We start from the raw sequence: 11,283 nt of genomic DNA on the forward strand, positions 1-11,283 counted from the left end.
TAGACATGTGGGGACATGTTTAGAGATGCGATGGCAAACGAAAATTAAAATCTGATGCGATCCCGACAATATTTGGATTTTTTCTGAAAAAAAATATAAGCAGCACAACTGAGGTATTGCAGGCATCAAAGGAACATGATATACACATTAAAGAAGGAAAATTGAATATTGATAGAAATATGAAAATTACAAAAAAAAAGGCAAAAGTATATTCTCCCTATTATCTAGTATATTCTCCCTATTATCTATTATCTAGTTATAGATATTTTATCAACTTCTTGCAGATGAATGTCAATAATGTATTGCAGCCAAATATTGAATATAACAAAGAATATTGCGGTATTATAGACATTCCAGAATGCAATGCAGAAAGTGACACTGTAAACACTGTACATTTTACTATAGGAAATAATACAGCGGAGTGTATGGAAGTATCAGTGACATATACTTCTAATATAGTATTAATTAATACAGCTGAATCAACTGATATAGCTGAAATATATTTCATTTTTTCTCAAATTTGATAATATGATATATTTTATAAAGTTTTCATACAGTTATGGTAACTATTGTTGGTAATATTTTAATTTTTCCTGTCTTCCTCTCCTTTTATTTCTTTATTCATATACAATCGCAAACAATTTATACAAACAATAACAATTTATATAAACTTTTTCTATGTTTTCTATACAAGACAATTATTACGTATGTATTTTAATAAATACCAAATAATAGTTACGTTATAATTAACATTATTATTTCTCACTCAACGATGTAGCTGTTACATAACACGTGTGTTATGTAACAATTATATTGTTGAGTGAGAAATAATAACGTTAATGCAACGTAACTGTTGCTTGGTGTTTTCTGGTTGCTTGGTGTTTTCTGATTGCCTTTACTATGTATATTTTCAATTTTCATTGAGAACTTATTGTTACTGCTATTTCCATAATTCGAATATCAGCGGGAGTTGCGAATGAATGGCGGACCAATCAGAAATCGCTTGACCAGACTCTTATTACATGGTCTCTAGGTAAGACATAGGCCGGTATTCATAGTTGATTCTTATTTCAAGATCGTCTTAAGTAATGTCTTAAGATGCGAATACGGCTCTTTGATTGGTTCATAACATCTTAAGACAGTACTTAAGATAATCTTAAATATAAGATCGGATTATAAATACTGGCCATAGAGTTAGAAGTAAGAAGTTGTCATAATCTACAAAAGTACTAGATGGTCGTGCCTATCATAATTTTCGGCCCTAGTGGAACTAACTCTAACTCTAATTGTCGTAAACACCCTTTGTTTCAAATAGTTTAAACGCGGTTTAAGATTTGATCACCAACTCCGGCTACAGTTAAAATCTGACCGATGGTATTAAGCCCATTCTACAATTGCGTAAGCGTAGTCGTGAACGTAAGAGTCAACCAATCCGAATGTTTTATTCACTGATTGCTTTATTCTGATTAGTTGTCGTAATCACTTACAACCACTTACAACCACGTTCACGCAATTGTAGAATGGGCTTTAGAGTCCCAACTGAAAATTCTAAAAATGGATAAAATTCTAATGGATAAGAATGACAAAGTACTCATGCCCATCAGTTGGAACCCTAATACTATTGGTCAGACCATTGCGACCGTAACCGGAGTTGGTGAAACTCATCTTTACAGTTCACGAATAATTAATTATGATTGGTCAACATTCTTAAGGGGACTGGAGGGTCAGATTACCTGAAAATTGTGCTTGTTCTTTCACAATTTTTTATGACAAACTGAATAAATATGCGAAAGTATTATTTTAATGTGTATTTATACAACATATAAAGAGAAGAAAAATATAATTTTGATGATCAAATACTCAATATAAGTGTATGGTACATGCAGTTGAAATATATTTTGTTTTTCTTTTTGTTTTTCGTCATTTTGCAGTAATATCTTGACTCTCGGTGATTCAATTAAACTGAATTTTAAAGTAAGCTTGTCGTTATCATGTGTATCACTATAATAGAAATTGAGTAAAAGTTAACAAAATTACAAATATTTTAATGGAATATTATTAAATTTTTAGTTCTTTTATAGTAATTTTTAGTTATTTTATAGTAAAAAAATTAATATTTCAAAATTAAATATTTTCACGAGTTTGTCAGTGATTCACACGATAACGACAGCTTACGGAAATATTTTATCTAAAATTCGGATTTTAATTGAACCACTAAGAGTCAAGATATTACTGCAAAATGATGACTTTGAAAAGAAAAACAAAATATATTTTAACTGCATGTACTATACACTTATATTGAGTATTTGATCATCTCTTTATATGTTATATAAATACACGTCAAAATAACACTTTCGCATTCATTTTTCATTCAATTTGTCATAAAAAATTGTAAAAGCACGATTTTCAGGCTTTCCAGTCCCCTTAATACGTTATTACCTTAAGTCTTACTGCTTACGTTTCTCCGTGACATCCGCTTAATCGATTAAGGCCTTCACACACACTTTCCGTAACAGTAATCGTAAGACGTAACGTAAGAATTGACCAATTACGATGGAGTATTCACAAAAATGGCGACCTTATGTTTCGACGATTTTCAACGTGATTGGTCAATTCTTACGTTACGTCTTACGGTTACTGTTACGGAAAGTGTGTGTGAAGGCCTTTAATCTACTTATTGCTGAAGTTTTAGGCTGCGTTCGCTTTGGGCGCTTACGCGCTGTCATTCTATCTTTATCGCTCATTACATGCGGGAAAAAGATAGAATGACGCTTACAGCGCATAAGTGTCCAAAGCGAACGCAGCCTAAAACTTAAGCAATAAGTAGATTAATCGATTAATCGAATGTCACGGAGAAACGTAAGCAGTAACACTTAAGGTAATAACGCATTAAGGGGATTGGAAAGTCAGATTGCCTGAAAATCGTGCTTGTTCTTTCACAATTTTTTATGACAAACTGAATGAATATGCGAAAGTATTATTTTGACGTGCGTTATTTTGACTTATGTTAACTGTTGCGTTTTTCTGAAGTCATACACACACATGACTCTTATAGCGTGTTCGACTGGCCCTAGGTTGATCGCTCCGAGAGCGATTAATGACGTCTTAAGTTTCTACTAGCCAATCATAAAGCTTATAAGTACTTGTTTGACCAATAAACGTAGGCTAAATAACTCAGAGTGGGTTAACCCAGAGCCAGTCGACATGCTATTAAATTGAGGACCGCTCGGCAACAAGATGATCGCTGTGTACGACGCGAAGATGGCGCTGGACATCACGATGCCTTACTTCGGCACACAGCAAAAACATTCGTCAGGCGCATATATGCGCTGTCTATAGTCCAAGGGTTGATTCAGAATCGAACATCCCTGTCGAGGAATATACTATGCACGCCGGTACGCTCACTGGTTCGGATGTACGGTCGACTGGCACCCGAGAGAAGGAGGAGGAGGAGAGAAAATAGGGGGAAAAATGGCAGATGAATAGAAACGTGTACATACTGCACGCGACGAGCGAAAAGATGAGGTAAGAATCGAAGCTCGTCCTCGCGAAAGAGGCTGCTTATTTCGTAGCCGTAGTCGAGGACGCGATTTCGATCATGCGTGAAACGGCTCGGCTTCAAAGTCGAGCTGCTTCTTTTTCAAACGCTGCTCTCCTTCTGTCCCTCGAGCGCTCGTTCATATTCAAAGGACTCGCGCGCACCGAGTCGTAGAGATTATTCCGGGCTTTGTAATAATCCGTGCAGTCCGTCGCAAGCTGCCCAGAGGGAGAGTAACACTCTCGGGTTTAATGTTTTCTACATGTTAACGAGAATAAGTTGCATATCCAATATGTGTTGTGGAACAAAAACGACCAAAAGCGCCGGGAATAATGATATCACTAAAGGAAAGTTAGTTGCACGAAATAATTTTCCAATTAGTTTGAAATACGCGCAAGCGTATATAAAACGCAGACTCTCCTTCTCATAGAGTCTTTTTTTCTTTTTTTCCTATGTATCGTATAAAATCCTTTTCCGTGGATAAAACAAGCAAACGCAATTAAACTTACTTAAGTCTAATCTATGTAAATTAGGTGCTAGCGTAACTTCTGGGGTAGAAATTAATTGGAACAGACTCTAAATATGTAGTGATCCTAGCTAAGGATATGCCTTAAAATAGGTATAAGATCTACATATGGCCAAAATAAGTAAATTTGGAATAAAATTTCATAAATAAAAGGTCATGTATTAATGTTGATGTGGATGTCGCAAAATATATATGCTTTCGTAGGGCCCAGATATGCTCAAAATAAGCAAATCCTGAATGGGATTTCGCAAATAGGTCATGAATGATGCTGACGTGGATACGAGTTTTGTGCTAATAAGGCGTGGTCAAAAGAAACCCAAATAACATTATGATGTCTTAAAGACGTCTTAAAAATTTTAAGATGTCCAAAAAAAAACGAAAAAGATGTCATTATGACATCTTTAAGACGTCTTATGTCCCGATTTAAGATGCTTTTAAGACGTCTTTACGACATTGTTTTAACGCTTTTCTGACATCTTTAAGATATCTTATGACTTTTTTGGAGATGTTTTTCTGACGTCTTTTACATTTTTCTGACGTCTTTAAGACGTCTTTAATTATAATTATATACACATATATATGCGTATATCCAGACGGCATAAATGTCCAAAATCGAATTATAAGACGTCTTTAAGGCAACTTTAAGACATCTTTAAGACAATACTTTATAAACTTGTCTTAAAGACAACTTAAAGACATCTTAAAGACGTCTTATGTCCCACTTTTACCAGACATTGTGCTGTCTGGGTATATAATTATACACGCATAGAAAGGGGAGATTTAATTTATTTTTATTTATTTGCTGCAGTCCGTTGAAAATTATGATTAGACTGTGTAATCGCTTATACATTCTGCTCAGAATTAGGTATTGGTAACAGCTAACGGATAATGATAATATTTGTACATCATATACTTTAAATTTTAAAACATATGCCTAATAGTATTATTATAAGGTAGTACATAATTTAAAATTTAAATACGATGCCGGAGACCATCAACATTGTCTAGCAGTCATTAATCCTAATCTTAATCCTCAGCAGAACGGATAAGCAAATTTAATCTATTATTTCCAAGAACTACCTGGAAGAAAGGAAATTTTCAGTCGGCATTGCAACTCAAAAACAAACTGACCAAATTATAAAACAATTCATATTTTAATAACTTCTCTATTTGACATATATCACGTACACGATACTCGCAAGAAATCGTTATTTGCCATAGCAACGGCGTGTATGAATCTCATAGTCGGTAATGTAGACAATTATACATAATCTTAAAAATGTCATTTAATAGATGTCATAAAAATGTCTGAAATAAGACGTCTTTAAAAAGTCTTTCTAGCAACGTCTTAAAGATATTTGAAATAAGACGTCTTTTAGACGTCTTTTGGCAATGTCTGAATTAAGACGTCTTTAAGAAGTCTTTCTAGCAACGTTTTAAAGATATTTGAAATAAAACGTCTTTTGGCAATGTTATATAGACGTCTTAAATAAGACGTCTTTAAGACGTCTTTCTGGCAACGTCTTAAAGACATTTGAAATAAGACGTCTTTTGGTAATGTCATAAAGACGTCTTAAATAAGACGTCTTTAAGATGTCTTTTAGATGTGCATGTTGTGTGGGAAGTTAACCAATTGCCGAAACGATTATATGTTAATACTTACTGATTGATAATAATAACCCAGATAGCACAGAGAATTCAAAAAGAATTCAGAAAGAATTCAGTCGTATGTCACCAATTCTGAGTGTATTTTTAGATACAAAAAGAACTCTTCAAAGTTCGGTTCAGTGAAAAGAATTCTTTTTACATCTAAAAATGAACTTAGAATTGGTGACATACGACTGAATTCTTTTTTAATTCTCTGTGCTATCTAGAAAGATATAAGTATTTTGATGCTATCTAGGAAGATATAAATATTTTGATGAATATTTTACTATATTCTAAATAGTAAGGTAAGTATAAATTTTAGTATTACAAAATTTTTTATGATTTTTAATAAAAAATATGAATAGATAAATCAGTCAGAAAAAAAGAGAAATAAAATGTTCAATATTGATAATAATAATAATAATATCAAATATAATAAAAAAATTGTAATATAATAATAAAAATTGTAAGAAAGATTGTAAGTATGTTACGAAAGGATTTAATTTAATTTATTATATCTTAAATAAAAATATCGAAATAAAGCTTTTATTCGTCATTTCAGCCAGGATATAGTTAGGTATACCTAGATAGGAACTTAATTAGATTCCAAGTCTAGGCGCTAATTTGTAATTTGTATAGTGCCTAAGTGAACCTGTCTTTGTAGAGCCTTAATAGAAGTAGAAAAAACTATCTAAGCTCTTCTTAACCTTCTGTTAACCTCTTCTGAATCTTTTGAATTTCTAACTAGGCTCATACGTTTTATATATTGTATACGTTTTATATATTTATATATTCTCATTAAAAATCCTATTAAAAGAGCATTAAAGAAGTTTCGTTGGAATTAGCGTGTTATTTCTGATCTCTATTTTTAATAAACTAAAATTTTAAACTTTTGAACTAAAAGTAGAATTTTAATAAGAAATTATTATGATATTAAAGACAATACTTACGTTATACTAAACTTCAAAATTATTGACTATTTTATTTGGAAAATATAGCAATGGGCAGTTTTTAATTTGCAGAAATATTTATGTATATACATATATTTGAACATATTTTATATATTTTTTTCTATTATCTATGCACCTTTATTAGATTAATTGATGCACAAATATGCGTGCGTGCGCGTGCGCGTGTGTGTGTTATGAAGCATTAATAAAAAAGATAAAGAAATAATATTTTTCGTTCTTGTAATATTTAGTATATGTATATTTATCTGAACTTTGTCTCTCAGATTAACATTTAGATAATGAAATAAATATATAGAAACTTGATTTCTTGTTTGATAAACAGTAAAATCATGCGTAGCTTCTTGATATGTCATTAAAAATACGTCACTGAACGCTTGAACCTCCTTAACAAAAAATTTTCATAGATAACTTGATATGTTTATTCTTTAAACTCATATCGTTTTAATATTTAAAAATTTAGGTTTTTTCTTTATCTTATAACTTATGAATAACATGAAAAATAATGGCAAAGGAAAAGACGGGTACAAGTGAGTAGGTCTTATGGATAGGGAGGTAACGATCAGAGTTAACAAAACAAAATAATTGAACAAAATTGAATTAACGCCATTGATTCGCTAAGTAGATTGAATTATATCGATTCATGTCGTTGCATATTGTGAGAGAGAAGAGGCTTTAGTAGAAACATATCTCTCGTTTTTCACATAAAAGCGCTTCAAGTCCTTCACGTGCAAATCGACCGATCGGGGATTGAAAGAACTTTCCAGCGTTTCATGCACAAACCACCTATCTATTCTCTTTGTGCGATCTCGCTCGCCGGGCACTTTAGCGTACGCGCGGCCGACATTGTTAATCGACGTTAGCGTGATGATCGACAATGCCGGCGAATCGGCACGGGAATGCAGTCGGGTATGCGACTAGTAATGTTCGATCGTCGGCCGCGCTGACGGCTTCGTCTTATAAATTATTGCGGGTGCTCGACTCCACGGGTTACTGTGGAGGGTCCTTCAAGCGGGGTTGCTACCTTGGAGGCACAACCTGACGAGTGGTATCCTGACAAGCAGCCTGTTGCGTGACCCGAGCGATCAATATCTGTGCGGGCGCAACACCCGCAAGTGCTCCTCGTGTCTTCTTATAAACTGATGCGCCTCTCTCTCTCTTTTTCTCTCTCATCCCTCTCTCTCCTCCCTTTCTCTCTCTCTCTTTTTTCTCTCATCCCTCTCTCTCCTCCCTTTCTCTTTCTCTCTCTTTTTTTCTCTCATTCCTCTCTTTCCTCCCTTTCTCTCTTCTCTCTGTCTCTCTCACTCTCTTTCTCTCTCTCTTTCTTTGTCTTTCTTCGTACACGGCACCAAGGATTTCCTTTTCCTCCCTGTTTAATCTTTTCAGAGACTGAGGAGCTCTTTCGCTCCCATCGTATTACACGCCGCGCTCGGCACGACGCGGAAAAATAAGCCCACGCCCCGTCGAACACTCGATGAGAATTTCTATGAGAACACCGACCGGGAAATGCGAGGCGAAACTTTCGGGACGGTCGTGCTCCGATTTCGCTCAAATTCGGTGCGAACGCCTCCTTTTTACCTGACAGGGAGGAAGAAGAACCATAAAAGAGACGTTGGCAAATAGCACTTGCTTTTTTATGTACCGCATGTTTACATTATTCTAAATAAGGGTATCTGGTCTGTCTCTCGCTCTCTTTTTCTCTCCCCCCTCCTTTTTCCTCTTTTTAAATTTTATGGAGTGAAATTTCATTCTAAGAGCAAAATAACAGACAAATCACAAACTTCTAGTGATTTTTCACTTATATTGAACGAAAAAATAGATTTTTATGAATAATACGACATGAAATAATCGATAACGGAAACTCTGCAACTGTTTTTAATTGTTCCACTTGTTCTTAATTATGACAATTATAATTATAATCAAAACGCCGTATTATAATTAAAATAAAAAACATTAATTACAACGTTTATAATTACAATCAAAACATATTTTTATTACATTTAGGAGACAAATATTCCGCACTTATTGAATTAATTATTAAATTTTTGCAGTAATACAATTTTTTTGTTACATTGATAACAAATTTAGTAAAATTTATACTTTTTTATACAATTTATACTATTACACTTTATATGACTTATTGCTTTGAGCAAATTTTGATTAATTCTTCGTATCTCTTTGATATTTCATCATTCTATACGATAAATGAGTACTAAATGAAGCAGTTATAAGGGAAGCAATCTTTACAAATTGATTAATAAAGTTACCAAAAATATAGGTTTTTTACTTATTTTTTGGCCCTTGAAATTCGCATCGAATTATGCTAAACGATGTCATATGGTAGCACATTAATTTTAGAAAAATTTTAAGTTGAGCATAAGGGTATTTTTGGAGATACAAGCAGTCAAAATAACCATATTCTCAATATTGTTAAGTACAATAGATACAAAAAGAAGTTAAAACTGCTTTGATAATTGTGGAATTTTAACTAAAATCAAAATAATTCTTTGACTATTGTATTAAAAATCCGATTCTTCCATCCCTGTTGTTTAATTTTTTAAAGAGATAAAACTATTCCTAAAAAAGTTTTTGCAGAATTCTTTGAAAAAGAATGCAGATACAAAAAATGTTTAGGATAAAAATTGTTTATCTGGAAATTCTGCATGAAAATGGTCTGTTTCTTTTTTTGTAGAACTATTTCTTTGGTTGAAAGTGAAGAAAGATAATTTCTGAAAATATAGGGAGTTGTTAAGGAGTTATCATTGCAACAATAAGTTGATATTAGCGATATCCTTATGATATATTTTAAGATATAATTATAGAACAATTTTAGAGTTATTTTAGTAATTGCAAACTGCGATATTCATACCGTATGTAGTATTTCTTGATACGAGATACTTAATTTTTATGAGTTAGAAATTAATAGTTAGTATCGCCAGCTTGGATACGTACAAATAGCAATTTTTTCAATATACTGAGCTTAAGATTTAAGGTTGATTTTTTAATGTTTATACTGGTTTTGATGCAGTATCCTTTTTTCTATAAAAATGTAGAGGAATGAAAAGAATAAAAGGTTATTTTACTGGAAAAGTAAGACATTTTAGATTCATTTTTTACATAAAAAAGAATATTAGCCGTTATTTCTATCCGCAATGAGTGAATTATACAAATATATCATTGCTCGTATTATAACATTATTTTTATTATCTTTTTTCAGACATTGTTTCCAGCCAAAGGATTAGTCCTACAAAAAAAAAATAAAAGTGATATTTTTGACGCAAAAAATTTTAAGATAAACAAAACTTTTATTTTAAATATTTTTTTCGTATTTCGCATTTATCACATTTGTTTTCGAGAAATTCAGCAAAAACTCTTTTTAGGTTTACCCTTTAAAAAAAATTAAGTAACAGGTAACTTTCTTTTTGTGTCTATTGTTCTTGGATAATATTGAGAGTTTGACTATTTTGACTCTCCGTATCCTAAAACTATCCTTATACTTTAAAGTTTTCCTGAAATTAATGTCTTATCATATAGTATCATTTCATACAATACAATTCGATTCGAATTTCGAGGGGTACAAAATGTGCGAAATTTAAAATCACTTTATTATCCGTCTATTTAGATCCATTCCGAGTCGTCAAGTGAATATTTTCACACGAAATTGAAGATTTTATACTGTCTATTTAGATCCACTCCGAGTCGTCGAGTGAATATTTTCGCACGAAATTGAAGAGCGAATCCACGATCTAGCTTACCGACGCAGAAACAGTTTCTCTCTAATCGATTGAAACATTCACTCCTTGCAGTCAGAAATCCACTCTAAGCTTGAATAAAATATTTACTCTTGTGATTCCGAGTAGCAATATTATTACTATCGCTTCGATTGGATTTTCACTTTAAGAGATTTAGGAAGTGTGATAGTTGTGAAAAAGTCGTATGGAGAGAATTTAATTAAATTTTTAAATTGCTTCTTGTTCGAACGAATACGATAATACTTCATTCTTTTCATTTGTGTCTCTAATCGGAATGACGATTAATTCTTTCAAATAAGATTACACAATAGGTTTCATTTTTTCCTTTCTCGTTTATCACAAAGTGGTTTCGGCCTACGCTTTTATAAGAGCCTGTGGCCAGTGGAAAAAATGATTTATTATCGAGGAAATTGCTAATCTGAACATGCATAAAATTGCAAAATCAACGCACTGCATCGGAATGCCGCAGTGAATATTCGCGGGTTAAAAATGGTTTTCGTATCAGCAAAAAATTTCTTCCTGGATGCGAAGTTAAGGTTTTCGCGTACGTGAAAGTAATCGAGACGGTAACTTTGTTGTTTTGCTGCTCATTCGCGACGCTGGTACACTGCGTTTTCCGTTTAATCTCTCTCTTGTCAGTGTTCAAGGAGTTGAAGGAGTTTAAGAGAAGTGTGCTTTTCATATTATACTTGGAATATGTAGGCATACTTTATCGTGAAAAGAGAAGACGAAGTGTCCCAGTAGGAATTTTTATTAAATACGAAGCGACCAAGTAGTGAGAGAGAGACAGAGAGAGAGAGAGAGAGAGAGAGAGAGAGAGAGAGAGAGAGAGAGAGAGAGAGAGAGAGAGAG

At 32.9% G+C, this 11,283-nt stretch overlaps 1 protein-coding gene across 1 annotated transcript in view; it reads left to right on the plus strand.

Moving 5' to 3' along the window:
* The first annotated feature begins 3,376 nt into the window (after positions 1–3,376).
* Positions 3,377–11,283, plus strand: part of LOC116847869 — an 18,629-nt gene continuing 10,722 nt past the window's right edge. The window contains exon 1 of the mRNA XM_032823347.1: positions 3,377–3,525. Within this exon, the coding sequence (XP_032679238.1) occupies positions 3,479–3,525 (47 nt within the window). The 5' untranslated portion in view covers positions 3,377–3,478. The remainder of the gene's footprint in view (positions 3,526–11,283) is intronic.

This window comes from Odontomachus brunneus, unplaced genomic scaffold, assembly GCF_010583005.1.
Source record: "Odontomachus brunneus isolate Ranch 3 - 2012 unplaced genomic scaffold, Obru_v1 Obru_scaffold_084, whole genome shotgun sequence".
Classification (NCBI taxonomy): domain Eukaryota; kingdom Metazoa; phylum Arthropoda; class Insecta; order Hymenoptera; family Formicidae; genus Odontomachus; species Odontomachus brunneus.